The sequence below is a fragment of the Podarcis bocagei genome (assembly GCF_964188305.1).
Source record: "Podarcis bocagei genome assembly, chromosome: 11".
Lineage (NCBI taxonomy): Eukaryota > Metazoa > Chordata > Lepidosauria > Squamata > Lacertidae > Podarcis > Podarcis bocagei.
Window position 1 is genome coordinate 65,296,619 of NC_138136.1, and position 24,760 is coordinate 65,321,378.

The 24,760-nt window shown below is 50.8% G+C and overlaps 1 protein-coding gene across 10 annotated transcripts in view; it reads left to right on the forward strand.

Annotated features, from left to right (window-relative positions):
• Positions 1-24,760, forward strand: part of UNC13B (unc-13 homolog B) — a 179,745-nt gene that overhangs the window by 136,838 nt on the left and 18,147 nt on the right. For 5 of the 10 annotated variants that reach the window (XM_081212557.1, XM_081212561.1, XM_081212559.1 and 2 more), the window contains 11 exons: positions 4,926-4,994; positions 6,853-6,942; positions 8,146-8,280; positions 8,880-9,013; positions 9,496-9,581; positions 15,642-15,768; positions 21,399-21,495; positions 22,205-22,348; positions 22,550-22,627; positions 23,554-23,631; positions 24,350-24,529. In XM_081212557.1, coding sequence (XP_081068683.1) covers positions 4,926-4,994; positions 6,853-6,942; positions 8,146-8,280; positions 8,880-9,013; positions 9,496-9,581; positions 15,642-15,768; positions 21,399-21,495; positions 22,205-22,348; positions 22,550-22,627; positions 23,554-23,631; positions 24,350-24,529 — 1,218 coding nt within the window. Of the gene's footprint in view, positions 1-4,925; positions 4,995-6,852; positions 6,943-8,145; positions 8,281-8,879; positions 9,014-9,495; positions 9,582-15,641; positions 15,769-21,398; positions 21,496-22,204; positions 22,349-22,549; positions 22,628-23,553; positions 23,632-24,349; positions 24,530-24,760 lie in introns of those variants that run through there. The other 5 variants (XM_081212563.1, XM_081212566.1, XM_081212558.1 and 2 more) reach the window with 2 other exon arrangements.

A 24,760-nucleotide genomic window follows, 5' to 3' on the forward strand; every position in this document is an offset into this window, starting at 1 on the left:
GATTGTTGCCTTTCTTTGCCCAATCTGAGATCTTGAGAAGATTGGAGACCCTTAGAAATAAGTTAACAGAGATGAATGCTCAGGAAAAAGTAAGAGAGAAAGAACCGGCAACGGACCAATTGAAGAAAGAGAACCTCTCTGTAAAAGCCAAGACAGACCTCATGAAAGATTACTTTTATAATACCTCTACAATTGCGGAGATAAACCTGTTAACAACAGATCTAACACAGTGCGTAAGGGACAGCAACAATCTACCATCTAAGAAGGAAACCATCCCTATGGCAACCACGAAAGACTACCCTTATATTACCTCTGCAGCTGCAGAGATAAACCTGAAAACAACAGATTTAACACAGTGCGTAAGGGATAGCAACAACCTACCATCTAAGAAGGAAACCATCCCTATGACAACCACAACGCGCTCTTGGACCAGCATGAGATACCTGGATGAGGATGAACTTGGTATCAGTCAAATAGAACACCTCAAGGTAGATTTGCCAAAAAAAGGAGTACTGATCACTAACGTTAGCACGCTGCACCCTTCAACTGATTCCATTGAGTACCTGGGCGATAATACATCTATGGACATTGCCAAAATGAATGAAATCCAACCAACAGATAAAAAGATAGGCCCAAAAAATCTTTCAAAGGCAAATTGACTAAGATCAATTTTTGGCAAGACAACGTGCAACCTTGCCTTGCTAACTTGGAATATTGCAGGTTGGCAAAAGAGGGTCTCTGACCAATCTTTTGCTAAATATATCCAGAGACATGACATTGCGTTTCTTCAGGAGACCTGGAGCACAAGTGAAGTGGAGTTAAATGGTTTTTCTGCGTTCTCCCTCCCAGGTCTTTTAAGTACTAGAGGGGGGCGAGTTAAAGGTGGGTTAGTTACTTTAATCTCAACAAGGCTAAGGGCCACATTTAAAAAACTAGACCCACTAGACCATCTGGCCACAGCTGTGCAAGTACAGTGGAGAACCCACAGCTGGCTGCTGATTAATGTATACCTACCCCCACAAAGAGAGAAAAGATTGATAAGAAATACTTGGGTTCAGTTAGAACAGTATCTTGACAAACTACTAAATCAATTTCCTGATGCCTCTGTAGTGGTGGCAGGCGACCTAAATGCCAGAACTGGACAATCTGATGAGGCTTTGTTTGCCCATTTCCACGAAACAGTCCCCATTATAGAGGAAACCCATCCAATACCAGCTAGAATCTCAAAGGATAAAGGCTGCAATTATGCCGGCTTATGCCTACTACACTTGGTCAATAAGTTGGACCTGGTTATATTAAATGGCCGTACAGAGGGGGAGAAGGTCGGAGAATTCACATTTATATCTAACAATGGCGCCTCCACAATTGATTATATAATCGTGTCGTATGATCTTCAAAACAAAGTTCTGGAATGTAAAGTGGAGGAGCGCTTAGACAGTGATCATCTGCCATTAAGTGCACTCGTAGATGCGGGAAAGGATTTATCCTGCGCTGAAAAAATCGAGCATTCGAGCCCTACAGCTTTGGAGCTCAGATATTCGCGCATTAGATGGACAGATGAACTGCATAAGGAAATTTCAAGTAGGCTATGCTCAAAGGAATTCCTCATTAAGAGAGAAAACCTTATAACTTCCTCAAGCCATGAATTAAAGATAAATTTATTTCAGGAGTTAATTCTACTCCTTCAAGATCCCCTGAAGGAAAAAAGGAACAGGCCAAGTAGGCAATCCTCAGTATATAAAAACTCCAAACCCTGGTTTGATCAAGAATGTCAGGATATGAAGCTAAATTTATTGAAAAAATACAAGAATTATAGATCTGCCAATTTACCCCAACTCCCCACGGGCTGGTTTGAAGATAAACGGAATTATAAAATTTTGATCAAAAACAAAAAACTCCTGGCACAGAAAAGAGAATGGAAATGCCTAATAGATGCATCCAGAGAGAGAGATTCGGCCACCTTCTGGAGACTGGTAGCAAATGGAGTGCGACCCACTTCCTCAGAAGTGGAGTATACTATACCTGCAGGGACTTGGGAGGCATTTTTCCAATCTTCATATTCAGCTCTGCCTTTGACTCAGCCACTAATACAGTGTGCGGCAGGTGATGAGTGGCCTCCGGTGTCGGTCGCGGAGATTAGGAGGCTTATTCAGGCACTCAAACACAGAAAAGCCCCGGGAGCAGATAACATCTCTCCTGAACTTCTCAAAGCCAATATTGACTGGTGGGCCCCAGTCCTTGCCACCCTTTTCACCAGCATAGATCAAACAGCAATAATACCAGAGGACTGGGGATTGGCAATCATCGTTCCCATATTCAAGAAAGGCTGTAAACTTGATCCAGCCAATTACAGACCAATCAGTCTCTTAAGCATCATCAGCAAACTTTATGCAACTCACTTACGTGAAAAGTTTGCGGACTGGCTGGAACAGGAGCACATCCTAAAGGAAGCCCAGGCTGGTTTCAGGGCACATAGATCAACTCTAGACCAAGGATTGGTATTGCAACATCTAGTGGAGAAATACACCTCAAAGAAAGGAGGCTCTCTCTATGTAGCCTTTATAGATTTTAAATCAGCCTTCGACTCGATACCCCGGCACAGACTTTGGGAAAAACTAAATGTCACAAACATCGATAGACGTCTTTTGCTTCTTATCCGTAGACTACATGAAAACACTCGGATCCGTGTTAGATGCGACCGTTATGGGAACCTATCAAAGGAAATCCAAAGTTCCCATGGTGTCAAGCAAGGCTGTGTTCTTGCTCCTATTCTTTTTAACTTCTATATAAACTCCTTAGTCGGAAAGATGGAGGAAGCAAGCACTCATTCCCCAAATCTAAATAATACACCAATCCCGATCCTTTTGTACGCGGATGATGTGGCACTTATTTCCTTCTCTTGTGTGGGTCTAAGAAAGCTTTTACGAGCTCTTACAGAGTATTGCGAAGCTGAACACCTAATAGTAAATTACACTAAATCAAAAATTATGGTGTTCTCCAAGAGAAAACTCCGACATAAATGGAAAATTAATAACCAACCTATTGAGCAAGTAACATCTTTTAGATATCTTGGAATAATTTTTGATGAGAAGGGATCCTGGTGCCATCAGATTAAGAATTCCATTGTAAATGCGCAAAGATCTTCCAGAGCTATTATAAGATTCTTTTACAGAAAAGGAGGTCAATATGTCCCTGCTGCCTCCCAGGTCTTTGTTGCAAAAATACTTCCACAATTGATGTATGGCACCCAGATATTTAATTGTCAAAAACTCAAGTCCCTGGAATCTGTACAAACTAAATTTTATCGTTCCCTACTAGGGTTACCTACCTGTGTCTCTAACACTGCCATTAGGCTGGAGGTTGGCCAACTCCCTATTAATGCCAGGATATGGATCTTGAAGATTCACTTCTGGCTAAAACTCATATTTTTCCCAGTGGGAGTGGCTCCATTGACTCTACTAGACCCATTCCAGTCTAAATGGAGATTGTCGCTTTATGAAAAATTGAGGGGCCTGGGGCTTTCCCCACAAGAACTCATAGCCTCAGGTTTTGAAAAGGCTAAAATGATGGTGAGCCAGCGAATAGGAGATGTAGAGCTTCAGGACCATATGAGCAAGATAGATAAATATCCAGCTATCCAAGATTATGGGAAAGGGTTTAATCTAACCCCATATTTGCTGGACCTACAAATCGCAAAATATAGGCGGGCGTTTACCCTTACCAGATTTGATGTATTGCCATCTGCCTTACTAAAGGGCAGATACGAGGGCACACCCTATGCTGAACGAGTTTGCCCATGTGGTCTGAAGGAGGTGGAAACGGCTTCACATGTGCTGTTACACTGCGACCTTTACGGGGATATCAGGTTACTGTTTATCTCCCCTATCGTTGAGAAATTTCCAGGTCGATCTGAATCTCAGCGGCTGAAAATCCTACTAGGAGATAAAAACCCAGAAGTAACACTGAAAGTGGCCAAGTTTTCTGCGGCCGCGATCAAGCGGAGGGCATTAGCTGTAAAAAAGTAAAAGATCTGACCCCTGGATAAGCCCCCCCCTTTTTTTTAAGCCCATACATATACTGTAGTGCATATATGAGTATGTATATGTGTGTGTGTGTGTATATGTGTATTGTTTTTATGTATAATTTTACAACTTTTAATTGACACCATCACTCCCTTGTAAACTATTGCTGCCTTTTATGTTTTTCTTTTCTTCTGGTCTATGACCGTAATAAACTATTCATTCATTCATTCATTCATTCATTCGTTTTCCCTTACTGTAAAGTAAGTGGGGCTGCTCTAAATCTTCATGGGATCGTTTTTCCCCACAGAGGGGTGATTCCTAAGGGATCCGATTTATTTCCTGACAGAGCAGCCCTCCTCAGGGCGGATTCCTCTGCCACCATGTTACTCCTCAGGCCTGGGGGCCCAATGTGGCCCTTTGGGCATCTCTTTCACACTCTGTACTTTGTGCAGGCCACGCCCCTCTCCCCCTAAGCCACGCCCCTTCAAGGGCCCTGCTTCACGCCCTTCTCGGGTGCCTTTGCCCGGCTGGAATATGCCCTTGAAGTGTGACGGTGCCTCTCGCTTGCCTGAATGGAAGGTGGAGCAAAGTGTGTGCAGAAAAAGCAACTTAGCCTTTTGCAGCCTGCTGTCCGAATGTGGTCTGCTCACTTTTGCCCCTGTCATGGCGACCCTGGGAAGTTGCAGCCCTCGGAGGGAAAGCGATTCTGCACCTGCCGCTTCAATGGATGCAAACCTTTTCACTCTGTTTGTGTGTCCCAACAGACTGTAGGGACGAGTGGCCCTTTGGGGGGGGGGGGAAGAAATGTACCCGAGAAGGGGAACTCCCCTTTAGGCCTGGAAATAGGTAAGGACCACTTTTTGGCCACCCCTGTAACACATCCTCTTCTCCTCCCGCACACAGAAAGAGCGATTTGTTAAACTTCTGGACCAGCTGCACAATTCCCTCCGCATCGACCTGTCCATGTACCGGGTAAGAGCCACACAGAGAGACTGTGAATAGTTCTCGGCACTCATGAACCCCCCTCCTGAGCCTGCAAGTGCCTCGCGTTCATTATGTCTGTAATCCTCACTGCTGTGCTGTAAAGTAGGCCAGCCTGATTATCCCCTTGTTGGCCTGGGAGGGCGAGAGAGGCTTGTCTCCGGTTTTTGACTGAGGCAGGGGCTTCATGGCTCCCACTGAGTGGAGTCCTGCTAGTCCTTTCTGCTTTTTAAAAAATAAACCAAGGGTAAGAAATGTCTGAGCAGACAAAGGCTGGGTGGGTGGGGAGTTGTCCTTCCGCTTTCCAACTCAGAAATCCTCCTGTGGGAGGAGGACACTTCAGAATTTAAAAATGGAGTGTAATAGTGACCTTTTGCAGAGTTGCCGTGCTCCCATCTAAATTAGCAAAGATTGGGAACAGGCTTTGCAGCTCTCGCCGGCTTGATAGCGCCCTCTCCAAAAGACGGGGTGGGGAGGGGAGCCGCGCTCTTGCCTGCAGCTTCTGCACCAGGAACCATGGTCAGTGCATCTGCCCAGGCAAGTCCAGCATCACTGCACCCCTGCCAGGAAAGCCCAGCCTATAACACTCAGGATTCGGTTTGGATGGCTCTTGGTTAGGACCCCTTGACGGATGTTTCCACTGGGCTCAGCTGAATGGCATCAACTAAAGCAAGCCTCTTTGCCAATTATTTTCTCTTTATCCCCTTAAAGGTGACCTTAGGAGGACTGTGATACCTAGATTGGGTCTTTATCGTGTTTTGGAAAGCCTCTGTTCCCATTATGATTGCTATAGCAATGCAGAGCATGCTGCCATTCAATGGCAGGGAGAGTTTCTCCTCCTTGCGCTCAAGTAGAGAGAGCTGCTCTGCTCTGGTACACAGCCAGTTCGGCACGTGGTGACAATGTTGAGAGTTTCAGTTTCATTTTTGCAGTTTGGGGTTCTGCATAGCAATAAACAAAAAAGAATATGCACCGCCATTGGCTAGAAACAGCGCGAGGAAATGGCCTTTGGGAATGGTGTAATTATACGTTGTAGAATAATACCGCTCGTTATGGTGGGGGGGGGGAATAGCTAATCCTTGGATGAGATGCCGGTTCATTCTGCTGCCAAAAATAGTAGCCTAGTGTGAGCTGCAGTGAAATGTAATTAGATCTAATTTGTAATGATAAGACTCTGTTGCATAAATGGGCTCCTAATTGATTGTCCCCAAAGTGCAGCTGACGTTCTGTCTTGGGGAGCGAAGCCCTTCCACATTCATTAAAGGTGTCTTCTGCCCTGGAAACGTCAACAAGGGGGGAGGGCAGCTCCGGCTCAGAAGCCAGCAGGGCCAGAAGCATCCAGAGAGGTTTCTTCCTCGTTGCCTTGGCTCTTGCTCACAGCCAACTTTTAAAAGGAAGCATCCAATCGGTTTCCTTGACGTTTATCGTTCTGAGGATGCCTTAACACAGAGTGGACCAAGCATGTGGCTGTTGGGTGAACTGGTATCATTGTTGTGACCAGGGACATCCTGCACTGAGGGGGAAGTCTCCCTTCCTTGTGCCCCTCCCTGCCGCCCCTCATCCCAGTCTCGTTTTGCTATAACCAGTTTTTCCTGTCAGGTTAGACTCATGCAGGGATGTGGTCTTCCAAGCGATGTGAAGCTCCCATCAGCACCAGCCACCAAAACCAGTAGTCAGCAATGATGGGAAGTCCCCAAAACACCTGGAGGGTCACAGGTTCTCCACCTTCGGAAGAGCCTCCTGTGCTGCTGCCTGTTTGGGCCACTGAGCTGGGTGTTTGTCCCTGGGTGTTTGAGCCATGCTCACCTTTTGGCGGTTTTTAGAAGGGGATTGGTTTTTCTGCCAACAGAACAACTTTCCGGCCAGCAGCCGAGACCGCCTGCAGGACTTGAAATCTACCGTGGACCTGCTGACCAGCATCACCTTTTTCAGAATGAAGGTAGGTGTCTTCCTCCTGGTGGCTGTTCCTGGGCAAAGCCAAGCCCTCACTCTCTGGCAGAGACCTCCTCCTCTCTTTCTCTGGGGAGGAGTTCAAGAAAAGCACTCTCAGACTATCCATTCTATGGACTTGTCCTTTTGCCCTGCTCTGTCCAGGCACAGCTCTGTGCTTAAAAGCTCCAGGCATGAGGGTTTTTTGCCCTGACGCTTTCCCTGCAAAAACTCGCTCTTTAATGCTCAGTTGGAGCAAACAGCAGTTCGGGTTTTCTGCAAATTGCCATTTGCTCCAGTTGAGCTTCAAAGAGTAGGTTTTTCATGGGCAAAGCTCCGGAGCAAAAAAGGGAGCTCCTCAGACATGGAGCTTTAAAATGCAGACTGCGCCTGGAAAGAACGGAGAAATGTGAAGTGTGGAGAAGCCTTCAGCCTCCTAGTCCAAGGAGAGGTCAGCCTTTGCCTCCGAATGCAAGATCTCTCCTCCATCCTTCCAGCAAGTGGAGATTCTGCTGCAGGTCCCAACTGAGTTGTTATCGCATCTCGCTCACTGATGTGGCTATGAACTTTCCCGTGTGCTTATCTGACAGCCTTATTCATTTGCCAATTAATTAAATGCTGTTTATTTGTAAATATCCCTGGAAACAAAGTTAAGTACTGGAACAAAACAATTCATTTTACAGGAACAAGAAACCCATTATTCACAGTGAAGGCTGCTGATTGGTAATGAAATCTGCCTTTGTGCTTTTCCAGCTAACGGGGAAGCCAAGTGATGATTTCTGACACCCGTAAAGCTATTACTGCTTCGATGTGAGTGCTGGTGCAGGAAGCGGCAGGCACACCTGTTTGTTTTATCTGAACAAACAGGCTTATTCTGCTCCTGGAACATCAATACCTGTGCTGTCAAGTTCTTTTTCAGGCCAGGTGTCTGAGTTTGTTTTGACTGCTGCAGAAATTCAGAATAAATGTTCTGTAATGGTGTTTTCCTCTGTTTGCAAATGTTCTGAGAAGCTGCATCTAAGGTTTTCCCTCTTCCAAAAACTCCGGTTTTTAAAGCTGCGGGGGTCCTGTTCATTCTCCAGGGCAGCAGGTTTCTAACACCCTTTGTAGGCAACAAAGCCTTGGCGATCTGACTGCCAGCCTCAGAGGCATCGCGACTTGTGGCACTTGCGGCTTCTCTCTCCCTCCCACCCTCTCCTGCCTTCCTTTCCAGGTCCAGGAATTGCAGAGCCCTCCTCGCGCCAGTCAGGTGGTGAAGGATTGTGTCAAAGCCTGCCTCAACTCGACGTACGAGTACATCTTCAACAACTGCCAGGATTTGTACAGCCGCGAATACCAGACAGACCCTGTGAGTCGAGGGTGACAATAGCATTTGTATTCCACTTCAGCTGGAAAGCCCTCCCAGAGTGGCTTAGTAAGGGGTCAGAGTGTCTCTGCCCTTAGGCCCAGGCTTCCTTTTGTGGCACACATTCCAGGCTCAGCGTCAGAGCATCCCCTGCTAGCGCTCGCCCCAGGAAAACCTGTCTTTTACCGCTGAATCAGAGCAAATGGCAACCCACAGAAAAACCAGTTATCGTTGCTCCGATTCAGCGGCAAAACACGGGGGTTTCCCCTAGAAAGTGCCCGGGGGGGGAGGCACACACTTGGAGAAAGAGCTTTAAAGCCCCGGCTTGTGCCTAGAAATGCAGCATGAAAAGCAGACTGGCTGAAGCTTAAGAAACACGACCCAGAGGGTGGGAGGGAGAGGGAAAAAGGAAGCCCAGATCTCAGCTGCAGAGCTCTGAAAATGAGAAATTTGGAGAGCAATGGCACCAACTCCAGGGAGCCCTGTGGGCCCAGGAACCCACCATTTTTTTGCTCTGGGTGCCCGGCTTCCCTCTTGTGCTCTGGCAGAAGGCGCAGGCCCTGGCCCAGTTGCCCATCTGGTGCCCTTTGCTTTTCCTCTAGAACAAAGCTCAGGACATGCCGCCTGAGGAGCAAGGCCCCAGCATCAAGAACCTGGACTTCTGGCCCAAGCTCATCACCCTCATTGTCTCCATTGTCGAAGAGGACAAGAACTCCTATGCCCCCGTCCTGAACCAGTAAGAGCCCCTCTTGCTTCGCTGCCAGAAGCAGACTCCGTGAGCCGGCCGGATTCGCTTTGCCTGCCTCTCTTTTCTGCCTTTCTGCCTGTCTTTTTGGGGTGACACTCTTTCGATGGTGTTCCCACTCACACCCCTGCAGTGTTAGAGCTCAGATACTCTCCTGACGTGTGGGGTGAGAGCAGCTCCTCTTTGGGCTGGCCTCCCAGGTGCCTTTTTCTCTGCTCCCCCCCCCCCCGAGCTCTGTGTGGATGTTAGGTCTAAGCGGGGCTGGGGGAGGGGCTGCAAGTGAATAACACAGCAAGGTTGTCAAGGGAGCAAGAAGGGCAGGATGTAGCCCAGGGGACTCTCACTCAACCCAGGAATTGGTGATAATTCGGGAGACAGACCTCATTGGCCAAAGGTTACGGGATCCTGCAGAATCCTTCTTGGCAGCGTCTTCTGAGAGCGATCCACCGTCAGGGATCTTCCCTTCCCTTTAGGTTTCCCCAGGAGCTGGCTGTTGGGAAGATCAGCGCCGAAGTCATGTGGAACCTCTTTGCTCAGGATATGAAATACGCCATGGAAGGTAGGTGGCTGGTCTTGGCCTTCCTTACTGCTGCAGAGGGTTTTACAAAAGCGGTTCCTGGCCTTTGGCCCAGGTGTTTTGCAGGAGGTCTTGCTCCCTGCTGATGAGCACATTTGCCAGGGGCCGGCAGTGGGCTGGAGCGGCTGCTTTTAGTGCCTTTTGATTTCCAGGAGGCTCCTGTTGAGGCTCCCAACCAGCCATGAATGACATGGGAGCTTTCCCTGCCCTGCTCCAGCGAGGCTCCCATGGGCTGTGCCTTCCAGCTTCTTGCTCGGCAACTGACCAGTCACGTTCCGCTTGGGTCAAAGCCTTGCAAAAGCCGGCTGTCCTCTAATCAAATTACTTCTCCATGATGCTGCAGCCAGAATCCCTGAGCTCTGTGCCGTGTTCTGCAGGAGCTGCCAAAAGCTCCCGGGGGAGTTTCTGAGGCCGTCCAAGGAAGCCTTGCCAGCGCTGCTCTGCCAGCTCAGCACCGCTGTCGCTTCTTGGAATGGAGCTTGGCATCCTTCGCCCCATCAGGAGACTGAGGACTGGCCTTCGTCCTGCACCAGGCGAGAAGCTGCCAAGCCCTAAGAGCAGCCGCTGGCTCTGTCCTCTCTGGGCACAATCACCTTCCCATTCTCTCTCCCCCTGGACAGAGGGCAGCATCTCTCTGCCCTTGGCCCCTGAATTCATGCAGCTGGAGGACACGAACCCCCTGCTCCCCTTGATTTGCGCTGTGGGCTAGTACCTGAGTGGAGCAGGGCAAAGAGGGGGACCCACAGTTCATGGCATGTTTCTGTGGACCTTCGTCTTGGGTCTCTGCTTCTCCTGCTCTTTGGCATCCTGGGATGTGGGGCAGGGGAGAGGGCTGCTTGCCCCCACCTCTAACCCAGACCTGCTGCTGATGTCCACTTTTTCTTTGCCCCTTCTCACTGAAAGGTTTGCTCTGCACTTTTATATATACGGCATGCTTTCTTTTAATGTATGCTTTTTTAAATTGAAGCCGTGCTTGTGGTGGGGCTGGGGCCGTCGCGATGGTCGGAGAGTCCTGTTGGTTGCTCCTCTCTGCACAGCCATCTGGGGAGACAGGAAGGGGGATCAGCCACATCCTGCACAGCCAGCTTTGGCTGGGAACAGAACCAGCCTCTCCTGAGCTCCAGTGCCTGGAGGAGTCTTGCAGAGCTGGCCAGACAGGGCTGACCACTGATCCACTGCAAACTCCCCACTCCAAACTCTGTTTGCCACCTAAATGAGCCACTAGTCTCTGGGGAGCATTTAGGGGTGGCATTCCCACTCTGGTTGTTACCTTAAATGATCAGAGCATTAGAAAAATCCGGGCATCTGAGGTTAGTTTGCTCAAGGTGAGGGATCAAACCAGCAGGAAGAATTCATGGCATGGATCCTGCCATTAGATACTCCTCCCCACCCTGCGATATCCTGGCAACATGCACGCTCATTTGAGTAATAATTATCCCAGGCCTCCAGCTCCTGTTTATGCAAAACACAATGGGGGGGGGGAGGAGAGGGGGAAAGGGGCCAGGCGGTTAACTGCACTGAGCCATGATGAAGCGTCCTTCGGTGGGTTTGATTTTTCAACCTTTAAAGGCGTTGCTGCCTTTGCTCCCTTTTCAGTGCTCTGGGTTTGAGCATGATGCATTTTGATCATGGCTAATAGGCACAGGGGATGTGATCTGTGTTTCAAGATGTCGCTTCAGGTAATTAGCATCCAATTGGTTCTGACACCTCGAAGAGCAGGCGTGACACACACACACACACACACACACACACACACACACACTCCTGGGATTTTGTCCTCCCTCTGCTGCAGTTCTGCTGTGAAGCGGAGCTCTTCCTTAGGAGCACAACTGTGACTCTTCCATCTCCTGTGTTTTGGTGGGCTAAGCCTCTTCCCTCTGGGCTCCTAATAATGTCTGGCTGTGTGTGCTTCTTGTCTCACCCCCTTGCTCATCTCTTAAGTTCTGGATAGAATGAGCACCCTCAAGGCATCACGTGGTAAGAGCCTTCTGAATGTTCGGCTAAAGACCTTTCCTCTCCATAGTGAGAATAATAGCACATAGCCTCCCACCCCCCACCCCCGTGTGGTCTTCCATGTTAACAGATGTAGAATGTGAAGGGAGAGATCCAGAGGGTGGCAACATGAGAACGGGGCCTTTTCTGCGGTGGCTCCCACTTATGGGGCGCTCTCTCCAGGGAGGCTTACCCGGTGCCTATCTTTAGATGCCAGGCAAAAACATCCCTCTTCTTGCAGAAACAATCTGTAGCCCTTTAAACTGGGGGGCGGGTATGCTTTCGGTTTGTCTTCTGCTTCTATTTTGCAAACAGCCCTGTCATCCTTGAACGAAGGGCAGCGTAGAAATTTAAATAATAATCATAAAGACGTGAAGGGTCCTTCTGAGCATCTCTCCCTAGAGGAGCGATTCCTGGTGAGGATGGGAGCCAACTGGAGGCTTCATATAGAGTGCCTTCTCTTTCTCTGGACGGGAGCCCTCTCGCCTTACTCCGCTTCTGACATGCATAGACAGGAGGATGGGCAGCTTTTTGGAGTTGGGAGTCAGGGAGGGCTGTGTGAACATTGGTGGTTGGTTCACTCCTACCTTTTCTCTGTCCAAAGCCCCACCTATATTTCGCATCCGCATGGTCTTCTTCCAGGGCGGTAAGAGCCTTTTTTCTTTCTCCCTGACTTTATTCTAGTTTAGCAGGTTCCCCTCCCCCTCCCAGGCTGTGCATAGATCACAAACCCCAAAGTGATGCTTAGTTTGCAGAGCAGACACGTCTGCCTGAGCCCCTTTCCGTGGCAGGCCAGTGGCGGCAGGAAGCAGCTTGTGTGTGTGTGTCGCTCCCCCCTGCAGAAAACCCCGCCTGCTGCTCCTCTGCGCTTTCCCTTCCAGCTTCTTCTCAGGTGCCAGGCACTGTAGGGCCTTCTCCTGGCCCACTCTCCTTCCAGAGAGCCTCACTGGGAGAGCTCCACTGCTTGGCAGTGTCCATGCGAAGCTGTCCTGGTTTTGTGTTTTCATTTCCGATCACAATTCAAAGCGTTGGAGCTGACCTTTAAAGCCCTAAACGGCTACAGTCCAGTATACCTGAAGGAGCGTCTCTGCCCCCATCATTCAGCCCGGACACTGAGGTCCAGCTCCGAGGGCCTTCTGGCGGTTCCCTCACTGTGAGAAGCAAGGTTACAGGGAACCAGGCAGAGGGCCTTCTCGGTGGTGGCGCCCGCCCTGTGGAACGCCCTCCCATTGGCTCTGTTTGCCCTGGATATTATCAAGTGGGGCTCAGTGGCATTTACCAGCAATTTTAAAGGAATTAGGCAGCCCAAGGTTAGAAAAGTTTCCGCCAGGATAGCTGGCGTTTTTTTGCGTTGAGACAAGTGTCATGGAAACATTCTGGAAGCGAAGGTGCCAAAAGCTGAAGGCCCTGCGTTGGCTTCGAAGTCTCGTCTCTCCTGGCCCTTCTCTCTCCGCGTCCTGAAGTCTTAAGATGGGCTGGGAGAGCCAGACAGCAAGAGGCCTGAGCCCAGGAAAAACCCACAGGGAGCCTCGAAGAGCCAGTGTGGTGTAGTGGTTAAGAGCGGTGGACTCGTAATCTGATGAACCGGGTTCGTGTCTCCGCTCCTCCACATGCAGCTGCTGGGTGACCTTGGGCCAGCCACACTTCTCTGAAGTCTCTCAGCCCCACTCACCTCACAGAGTGTTTGTTGTGGGGAAGGAAGGGAAAGGAGAATGTGAGCCGCTTTGAGACTCCTTTGGGTAGTGATAAAGCAGGATATCAAATCCAATCTCCTCTTCTTCTTCTTCATCACACACATGGAGGAGACAAAGAGCCGGAGTGTTTCCTGTTCTCTTCAGAAGTCTTGTGGTCCTGAGCAGTAAGGGTGAAAACAGTGTCCTGAGCCTAAGGTGTGGGGAGGAATGCAAAGGTCTTCTTCAGCTGCTGGGAATTCCCTCAAGGGGTCTTGGGAATGCCCTCCATGCTGTGGGGTGCTCCTTCTGATGTGTGGCACTGCTTGGTGTTGGCAGAACAGGAAAAGGTGAGCAGGGGATTTGTTCCAATTACTTAAACCTGATTAATTTAAAATGAGACTGAGGCTAGTGATGGAATTTACCCTATTTTTCCGTCTATAAGATGCCCCCATGTATAAAACGCCTCCTAGTTTGGGGAACTCCGACTTAAGAAAACGGGGGGGAGAGCTATATGTGTATAAGGCGCCCCCACATTTTGGAAATTATTTTTTAGGGGGAAAACCTAGTCTTATACACGGAAAAATATGGTACATTGGTCCTACAATTATTCTGTAGCAGAAGACCTCTCTTGCTTTCAGGAAGGTGGCTTCCTCTTACCAAATGTCTGGGGATCTCCTCGCGTCTTCAGGCTTAAATGGGTATCCAGGTGACCTCCTTTCTTTCTCTTTCTCTCCCCCAATAAGTCTTAATTACTGGCCCTTGCCCTCCTTGAGTGCTAATAAAACCCTCCTGCTGTCTGAAGTGGGACGCAGAATTGCTCTGCGCTTGCTTTCAATAAAGCCCCTTTCGCCTGGGGGCTTTCGGGATCTTAGACCAACCTTGCAAATGCCTGGCAAATGACCTGCTGTGGGGGATTCCAGGACATTGACGCTTCCCTGGCCGCTTCTGCTGAAGAGAACGAGGGGGGCGCCTTGGCCAGGGTCATCAGCGCCAGAGGATGGTGGCACATCCTGCTGCCCCTCGTTGCCCAGAGAATGCACAGCTCTGCCCCTGGGAGGGAAGCGGGGACTGTTGCTTGCAAGCAATGGCTTCGGCCACACAGTTAGGACCTGCAGATCCTCAGGTAGCTTGAAAGAGTTAGATCTGCCCATGCCTCGGATGTGCCATCGAGTCTAAAGGCTGCTGCTGGCCTCCTGGGCTTGGCCTGCGCTTGGATGGGAGACAGGCCAGGAGCCCCCCATGCTGCTGTCCTGAGCTCATGCAGAAGATTGGGGGAGGTCCATTTCACCTGGGGGGGGGGAGCCCAGGAGCCACTGGCCCTCGGCGAGGAGAGCAGAAGCTCCCTGGGCCTTGTGGCTGCAGCGTGTGGGTCACTTCTTGGCAAAAGCTGCCACTCAACTTGGAGAGCACCCAGCTGTCTGCCAGAGAAGGGGGTGGACAGGAGGGACTTTGGGAAAAGAGAAGAGGAGAAATCTGTGCTTGAGGCGAGAAGGCTGGAGACGACTGACCTGGGGCAAGATGGAGGCATCATGCGCCCCAATGGCCTTGTCACTCTTGTCACCTGGGCAGGCGGGCAGAGCAGCCTGTCTTAAACTTTTAGATCTGTATCCCACTTTTCCTCCACGATGGAACTCGAGGCAAAGTCACGGGGCTCCCCGCTGGTCTCCCATCCAGCACCAGGCCAGACCCAGAGCTGCCCAGCTTCAGCAAGGCGGCTGCTTCATGCCCTTTCGAACCGGACCTGGCGACCTCTGTGGAGCAGGCAAATGCTTCTCCCGGCTGGTTCAGGAAGCTGCATGTGCTGGATTTCGAAGCTCGTTTTCGAGAGGCTGGAGGAGCCTGGAAATCCAGGAGGCCAAACCCAGTGCGGCTCCCCCGATTCCTTCTGGTTCGCCCAAGGACTGGGTTGGCTTGTGTGAGACGTGGGGCAGAGGGCCCCCCAGAAGACTCTCTAGCACTGGGGGCTGCTTTGGTTTCTAGGGATTTGCTTTGTGCTTCCAGCTCTAGGAGATGTGGAGCATCTTAGGAGGAGGACCAGCCCTAAGAAGCTGTTCTCCTCTCATTGCCATGGCAACCAGAAACTCTTCCCTTCTATTTTTGAAGTGCTGTGTGGAAAATCAGCTCCGGGCCCCAACCGGATGAACTACCGTGCCCTGCGATCGTTAGCAGGATCCCAGGTTGCGGGGATTTCGTGGGTTTTGGACATGCACCGTGTGGCAGGGCGTTCTGCCCTGCGGATGTGCGGAGGCTCCTGTTTTTGTGGCAGGTTGCTGGGAAAGGAGCCGATTGAATTACTCACCTGACAGCATTCTCGTTCCTTCTCCCTCCCTCCCTCCCTCCCTCCCTCTCTCCTCCTCTCTCTCCACCTTCCTCACAGAACACGAGAAGCACCGGCTGTGCAAAAGCGCCGACTACATGAACTTGCACTTCAAAGTGAAGTGGCTCTACAACGAGTATGTCTGCAGCCTGCCAGCCTTCGCCAGGAAAATACCTGAGTACCCTGCGTAAGTACCTGGCTCACCCTGGGACCTCCGGCTCCCTTGCAAGGCACACACCCCCTGCCACCCCTATGCCACTACCCTCTTCGGAAAGTGGAGGCGCCTTAAGTTCTCCGGAGGATTCGGCTGTGTGGCTCACAGTGCCCTTTCCCAATGGCCTCCTGCCTCCTTCGTCTTATGCAGGGTGCTGCCTCCCCAGGTTAAAATGCTCACTGGTGCCAGGAAGGCCTTTCTGAGGCGTGGGGTTACCTCCTGGAAAGGCTGGTCTCTGCCACTTACTCTTTCGGTTGTCCAACGAGACACACATTTCTGTTGGCGTTTGTTCACCACCCCCCCCCCTGCATTCAAGAAGAAACTTTAGAGGGCTCAGCCCAGCATCACAAAAGAAGTTCCAAAGGCTGGCAGTCTGCTGCCAGAGGGCTCTGAGCTGGTAGGACAAGCCGGAGCTATCTGTCCTTGCTTAGCCCCTCTCCTGAAGGCTGAGGGGGCAGCTCTGGCACCAGATGTTGCCTCTGGCCCCACAGAGGAAGAGCTGACGTAGAGTAATGGAATCATAGAATTGGGAGGGACCCAAGGGTCATCTAGTCCAACCCCTGCAGTGCAGGAATCTCAGCTAAAGAATCCCTACCCAATGGCCATCCAAACTCTGCTTTAAAACCTCCAAGAAAGGAGGGAGTCCGTTCCCCTGTCGAGCAGCTCTTCTTCCTGATGTTTAGTCGGAATCTCCTTTCTTGTAACTTGAAGCCATGGGTTTAAGTCCTGCCCTCCAGGGCAGGAGAAAACAAGCATCCTCCCTCCTCCATGTGGCAGCCCGTGAGATATTTGAAGACGGCTCTCATATCTCCTCTCAGTCTCCTCTTTTCCAGGCTAAACATACCCAACTCCTTCAACCGTTCCTCATCAGGCTTGGTTTCCGGACCCTTGATGGTCTTGGTCGCTCTCCTCTGCAGACCTTCCAGCTTGTCAGCATCCTGCTTAAACTGTGGTGCCCAGAACTGAGCGCAGTATTCCCGGTGGGGTCTGAAGAGAGTGACTTGCAGTTCTGTTCTCCCCAGTTTCTCTCTTGAGGGGGGAGCCACAAAGGCCCTTGCCAGCCCCTCCCACTTTTCTCCAAGGGCTCATCCAGACTTCCTTTTGCACCGCTCAAAAAGGTTCCCCAGTCCTGCTTAAACAAGGCCAGATCAGACCCTTGGTCCATCTAGCTTAGTGATGTTGATTCTGACTGGCAGCAGCTGCCCAGGCTTTCTGGCTGGAGTCCATCCCAGCCGTGCCTGGAGCTCCTCAGCCTGGAGCCTGGGTCCTTGTTCATGCAGCGCATGTGCTCTGCCATTGAACTGCAGCCCTTCATGTTTGCAAAGGGGGAGAGACCTGCCCCCCGGGCGCTAGCAGTGTCAGAAGCAGGGCTGATGCATGCAGCCTTGTCGTTCCTTGTGTGCCATCCTGGGCCATAGAAAGGGGAGGGAGATTGCAAAAGCAGGAGGAAGTTTGCTCAGGTAGCATCCTTGTTGGATGTCTGCCAGCACTTCTTGGCAAAGCTCCAGAAATTAAATGCCACAGGGTCTCTTGGCATCTGATTCTGAGGCTGAATTGCTCCTGGAGCTGCGAAGTTTCAGGCTGTGGATTAGAGCAGAACCTGGACCTGATTGGGGTCCAAAGTACCTCCTGAGTCTCTCGTGGGCTGGAGCAAGGCTTCCTTCTGGGCTCCACCTTCCTGGCCTTGTCCTGAACAAAAGAAGGCTGTCGCGTGTGATATGCTGCCTGGTTAACTGTGGTTCCAGACCTTTCTGGTCTTGTGGAAACTGCCTTTGGAGCCCTCACAGCCACCAGCAATAGCCTCTCAGCAGAATCCCGGCAGGCTCTGGACCTCTTGGGTGCAGCCAGGCATTGGCTCCCTGGTCCTGGTCCTGCAAAACAGTGTGAAGAAGGAAGTGTTCCGGAGTGTGAATCAGACGCCAGGATCGGCAGCCACGCTGTGCCTTTGTGTTTCTGAGCTGTGAAAGGCAGAGTGTTCGGGTCACGTAGAAGAGATGGCGCGCGTTCCGTCCTGCTCATTATTAAGGGCTAATTACCCCCTTCCCCAAGCCAATTCCATGCTTCCTGTTTCTAGCCCACATGAGAATCTCCGCTGCCGGCTTCCACCACACACAGCCCCGACTCTGAGCCGAGCGCCATGGATGATTCAGTCGCTTTCAGGAGGATAACAAACCCGCATTTCTGAGCTGTCTCCCTGGGCACCAGACTTGCCTAGGCCTCCCCACCGAGAAAGCCAGGAGAAGGCGGCACCCACCGAGTGGTTGGATGGCAAGGAACCTGGCTCTAAATTGGCCCAAGTCACCTGCTTTGCCTTGGCTGTGCGGCGAATTGGGCTGTTAGTCAGCCACCTGCCATCTGCGGATGGAGAACGGATCTAAATGCTAAGCGTTACTAAGCAGAGGGCGCACTGAGAGCCAGTGTGATCTTGGCTGCCCTCTGGACTGTTGCCATGGCACTTCTCTGCCGCTGGGCCAGGCTCATATTTCAGCCCAGGGGCTGTTGCCAGACACCTCCTGCCTCTTCCAACGCCCTGCCTTGCCTTGCCTCTTGGTGGCAGTCCTGGCAGGATCCCGGGTTTGATGATGTGCGTTTGCTGAGTCACTTGCTTTCCTAATAATCTGCATCGCCATCAAATTTGGACGATATTAACACTTCCCTGCTTTGGCTTTCTCTCCAAATGTCAGCAAACAACTTAAGGCAAACCGGAGCCTCATCACTGTTGGAAGCGGGGCTCTGCGTGGGCAAGAGATGGAAAAATAACATGTGATGGCGTTGTTGCCCACTGCTGGCAGACTCCAGTTGGTTCAAAGAGTAGGGGGAAGGTGTTGGGCAAGAGCGCCCGGTTTCGCTTCCCTTCCTTCCAGCCTCCGTGTTCAAACAGGCAGAGAACTCGCTTTGCCTGTGGGACGTCAGAGCCTTCCTCCCAGCACTTGCAGCTGCGCATTCCTTTCCTCGGCACCGCAGGGAGTGTTCAGCGCTGCCGAGAAAGGCTGGCCTTGCTCTTGACTGCCTTAGCAGGTGGCACCAGCCCCTGATAATCTTCTGGCTCAGCAGAGGCCTCCCTAGCCTTAGCAGGAACGGTGGAGGGAGTGGGAAGAGAAGAATGAGAGGTGAAACGAGAGCCATCTTCCAGTATCTCAAGGGCTGCCTCCTGGAAGATGGAGCAGCCTTGTTTTCTGCTTCTCCAGAGGGGAGGACATGGACCAATGGCCTCAAGTTCCAAGAAGAGATTCCAACTAAACATCAGGAAGAAATTTCTGGTGGTGAGAGCTGTTCAGCGGTGGAACAGACTCCCTCAGAAGGTGATGGGCTCTCTTTCATTGGCGGTTTCCAAACAGAGGTGGGATGGCCACCTGTCAGGGATTCTTCACTGTGATTCCTGCATTGCTGTGGGTTTGCCTAGATGTTCCTTGGGTGTCCCTTCCAGGTCTGCCAATCCATGGCTCTATGATCACAGCGCTTGAGCAACTCTTAAGATGCTTACGCTTTTTCCCAAGGTGCCAGAGATTCCCCCGCCTTCCTTCTTACCCTCTGGCAGGCCTTGCGTTCCTCCATGAAGACTCCCTGGCCTCTCCCAGCTCTCTGTCTGGAGGTTTCCAGCTGCCTCTGCCATGGGAGTCTCCAGCCCCCTGCTGGCCTGACGTGGCTGTTCCTGTCCACTCCGGATGGGACTCTTGCATTGTTTGAGGGCTGCTGGTTCTGGGTCCTAATCACGACTCAAGTACTTCCCAGGAACTGCACAAGCATCTTTGCCCTGTGGGCAAAATAGTTCTGCCAGAGCAGGCTCTGCTCCCAGTCCCAGTCCTGAAAACGTCATTGCTTGAGTGTCCTTGCTAGACAAAGATGGGCAATGTGTTTTGACAAGGCTGCCCTCCTGAGTGAGGGCGAGGGGGGAGTCACAGGTACCATATTCTGGCGCTCTGGAAACATAGGGTTACTACTGCCATCAGCACATGTTAAAGGGGTGCATAGAAGGTCTTAGTAGGAAACTTCGTTGTGCCTCAGAATTTTGGGGGCATGAGTGTCTCGTAGCCCCAATGTGGGGTGCCTAATTCCTGGACTACTTTTGTGTGCAATCAAATTTCTCAGATTCTTGTGAAATGTCTCAACTGCAAAATACCCTGCCGTGTGTGCATTCAAACAGAGCTTTGTGGCGCTTGCAACTTGCTGGAAACTTGCTGGCTGCGGTGTGGATGGGCCGATGCCAGCTTTTTAACACCATGCCAATTACAATTCCCAGCATCGGGTAGGCTGTGCCTTTCTATTCTGAAGTGTGAAGGGTTATTTCAGGCTTCCCAGCATGCTCTGGGCTTTGCTCTCGCTCCCTCCGTAGTGTCTCTCACTTTCTTTGCAAATTTAAGCACCCCATAATTAGCGCCGTTTGTATAAACTCAGCTGCGGGTTTGGAGAGGGCCATAATCGGCTGCGAAGATCGCACAATGTGCTGCTTTGTTGACTCCCCTTCCCTTGTTTGCAAGCACCTTGTGTTTCAGCCGCGTTTCTAGACAGAGGTGGGCTCACAAGCAGGCAGACAGCAGCCTCGCAGCGCCAGGCGGGTGTTTCTGTTCTCCTGGCCTCTTCCGTGGCTTGTTCTGCCTCCGGGGCCTGAAGATGCCTCTGCCCTGGCTGCTGTCTGAACTTCAGGCAGTCCCGGTTGACAAAGAACCGATCCTGAAATGCAGTGCCTGGACTGGGAGGGGTGAGGAGCAGCCCAGGGCGATCCAGCCCGTGTGAACAGAGTTTAGGGTGATTTTGGGTCTGGGCAGGCGGGGGGGGGGGCTGTGCCTTCCCTCGACTGCTTACCAGAGCAGTGTCATCTGCCGCAAGAAGACACACAAACACAAGCTTGGGAGAGAAGCCATCTAGTTGACATGCACCTAAACAGAACGATTCAATCATCCAGCATTTAGGTAAAACGAGTGAAGCAGCAACCCGAAGGCCAGTCACTCTGTTCTCCACACTTGGACGGAATAATGGCAAGCTGTCCTTCTTTCTCTGAAAGAGATTCTGCCTCGGGAGAGAGACCTCTCGCTGCATCAGCTCTTATTAGGGTATAAATGGAGACATAAATGGAGACCAATTTCCCCCCAACTGGTCTTTTGTCTGCCTCGCCATAACTTTCTGCAATCTGCAGCTCTGTCACTTTCCCAATATCCCATCTCTTACATCGATTGTGGGCCTCTGGGGATGCTGTGATAGCCTTGGCTGTGGCAAAGAAGACGTGCAGACAGTGTTTCAGAAATACCTGGGACATGTGAGGCACACTCAGAACGCCCACAGCCCAAGGGGCCACATCCAGACCTTGGGTCCCTGCCCCCTTCCTTGGGTGTTTAGTCAAGAGCAGGATTCTCCCTTCATTCACTGGAAGTCATGCAAATCCCTGTAATTTCCTTCCCTGCAGTTTGCAGTGCTACAAGGCAGAGGACATGAAATGAAGGAGGGAGGGGGAAAGAGAGGGGGCAAGGGCCTGTGAATATTCTGTCTCCTTCCAATGCTGGGGGGCTGTTTTGGCCAAGTTTGGCCCCAGAGCGGCCGGCTGGTGGGGAAGGGCTTTGCAAACCCCTCAAATGCCGTGGTCTTCCTTCCTTCCCTCCCCAACGCAGGTGGTTTGAGCAGTTTGTGATGCAGTGGCTGGATGAGAATGAAGACGTGTCCCTGGAATTTTTGCATGGAGCTCTGGAGAGAGATAAGAAGGATGGGGTAAGGTTTTGGAGCACAGAAATAAAGTAAATCATCAAACCATCAATTCTAGCATGGGGGGAGGGCACCTAAATTGTATAATTTGGTATTTGAATGATTGTTATTAGGAATTGTATTATAATTTGGCATTGATATAATGAGGCTGTTATTGGATTATTGGGCAGCAGTGCTGTCGTCCAATGTTTGAATTGTTGTATGGCTTGTGAGTTTGCTGCCCTGCCGTGTATAAACTTAATAAATAAGGAAGCCAACGGGTATCCTTCAGGATTGTGGAAAGCTTGGTTGAAAACAGAAAAGTGTTACATCAATTCAGTAAGTGAGCAACTATTTGTTTTATTCATTTATTTCATAATGTATATACACTGCTTGATTGTAAAAACAAAGCAAAACCTCAAAGCAGTTTACCAAAACGTAAAACAAGAAAACCCAGAAAAAAATTACAAAACATACAAAAAGTTAAAATGCTAACGCAGATTAAAATTCACATGGTAAAAGGCTTGCATGAACTCAAAGGCACCAGGTAGAATCACAGAATCGTGGAGTTGGAAGAGACCCCGAGGGTCCTCGAGTCCCAACCCCCTGCAGTGCAGGAATCTTTTGCCCTGCATTGACACTGGAACCTATGACCCTGAAATTAAGATTCTCATGCTGTACCAACTGAGCTATCCCGGTATTTCTTCACACTGCATGTTTCTTTGTTTGCATTCAGTTCCAGCAGACATCTGAGCATGCTCTCTTCTCCTGCTCGGTGGTGGATGTCTTCACCCAGCTCAACCAGAGTTTTGAAATCATCAAGAAGCTGGAATGCCCCGACCCGGCCATCCTGGCCTGCTACATGCGGCGCTTTGCCAAGGTGATGCCTCTCCTCCCACAGGATCTCTAGGAGCTTCGGGGGGAAAGGGGTGCAATTATCATCACAGTCAACAGCAGCATTTATTAGTGGCTTGTTGCCAAAACGAAACCTCAGGGCGACTTAACTAGATGAAATTCAGTTGTGACAAACCATTAAATGTTTCTCTTGTGCCACTCAGTAACGTTTCTGGTCTCCTTGCAGACCATCGGGAAGGTGCTGATGCAGTACGCAGACATCGTCTCCCGGAGTTTCCAGGCCTACTGCTCTAAGGAGAAAGTGGTGAGTCCTTCTGCCTGGTTGGGGTGGGGATCGCAGAGGACAAATGGGGAGAAGACTTACCCCTCTCTTCTTAGCCATATCCTCAAGGCCAGGCGCCTTTGGACAGATAGCTGCCCTCCCAAGACCTCGTTGCACAGATGGCTCTGATACCAACTTAGTGTGGAGCCAGCATGCAGGGGCCCTTGCTTAATTTGCAGGATTTGTTTACTGTGTGTGTGTATATATATGTGTGTGTGTGTGTGTGTGTGTGTGTGTGTGTGTGTGTGTATTGCCAGAAGCCACCCAGAGTGGCTGTGGCAACCCAGTCAGGTGGGCGGCATTTAAATATTAAAATTGTTGTCTGTAGACCGACGGGCGTTCTTGGAGTGCACTTTTTGCAGCCTGGTTCTCAAGGCAGGACATGCCTCGTAACCCTTTTCTGCTGCTTAGGAGTGGAAAGTTGCTCAGCCTTAGCTCACAGAAGGGTCACAAAATGAGAGGCGCTTCCCGTCCCCGAACGTTGTGCTTGTTCGTTCATTGGTTCCCCGGGAGCTAGTGCTCTTTCTGCCTTGACAAAATGTTCCCCTTGACCCTCCCCTCCCTCTCTCCAACTCCTGATAGTGATGGGAGGGCATCAGGTCCTGCGGTGGGGGTGGGTATGGCACTCCAGCCATTTCACTTGTTTCTCAGTCCAAGACTCTCTGCCAGTTGGTCTTCCAGCTTCTCGGAAACCGGCGGAGAGAGAGAGATCAGTTCACTTCCTGCTGGCTGGGCTACTGAATTTGCAGAACTCACTTCCTGCCTAAGGGAGAAATGTCTTCCTCCATCCATTTCTGGCCTTCTCACCTGTATGTGGCCCTGAAGGCTTTGCGCAGAGAGAGTCGGTGGCCTTAGCATTTGTCTGTCTCACCAGTAACCTGTCTTTGGCGTTCTCTCCTCCTTCTCAGCCCTGCATTCTGATGAACAACATCCAGCAGCTGAGGGTGCAGCTGGAGAAGATGTTTGAAGCCATGGGGGCCAAGGAGGTAAGAGCTCGGAGGAGCCCTTTGGAGCGTGGGGCTCAGCACTGCCTCGCCAGCTGGTCGGGGATTGGATTTTGTGGCTGGGGAAACGGGTAGCTAGCAGGCCTGCCACTGATTGCCTCCTGCACCACCAAGAGCCAAAGGGGTGAACTGTAATTCCCACCAGGCCCAGCCAGAAGGCTAACAGTCAGAAGGGGGGGAGAGATGGACAGACATGTTGGCTACTCCTGTCATAGTCAGAGAAGGAAGGGAAGATGAGGTCACGGCCTTCGTTGAACACGTTTCCTAACTCTTGAGTTTCTAAAGGCTTCGTATGGATGTGAAATGGCCTGAAACATTCAGACCATCGGTTCGCCATGTGGTGGCCAACTTGAGTGAAGCTGGGTTGCTGAAAGCTGAGATGGAAATGTGTAAAGACTTTGCTGAATGAGTCTGGTTTGAAAATGTGCTTCTTCCAGCTGCTACCATTGGCTTTGGGTCATCCTTTGCAGCTGAACAGACTGTGTGTGCCCTTTCTCATTATTCTGGATACTTGCTGGGCCTGTGTGGATACAGCTGTGTTGCCTGATGCCTTCCAAGCCTTAAACACCTGTTGTCCTTAACTGGAGGCAGGATTTCCCCCCTCCATCACTGATTCAAGCTGTGAGATTTTCTGCAACGCTGTGAGAATGCTTGGTCTAACCTTTGCCTGTCTGTCTCTGTCTTTCCCTTGCTTTCCAAGACTGAGAATGTGGAAGAGAAGGAGAAGGAGAAGGAGAAGGACCAGGATCAAAATCAAAATCAGGATGAGACTCAGAATCAGGATGAGAATCAGGAACAGAATCAGGAACAGGAAAAGGAAAAGGATCAGAATCAGGAACAGAATCAGAATCAGAATCCTGAACCGAGGAATCCTAAGGCTGTTAGAATCCGTATTGCTTACTCTTGGCCTTAAGACACTTCCTCCTTAGCTGTGACTTCCTAGATCAGAGCTTTCTAGACTGTGTGTCGCGACACGCTAGTGTGTCGGCTGCAGAATGTAGGTGTGTGGTGTGAATGCTCCCCGCGCTCCTCCTGGGGCTGGAGAGGGGTTAGTTCAACCTCCGGTTTACTTGTAAAACTGAATTACTGTGTCATGAAATGATGCCTGTCT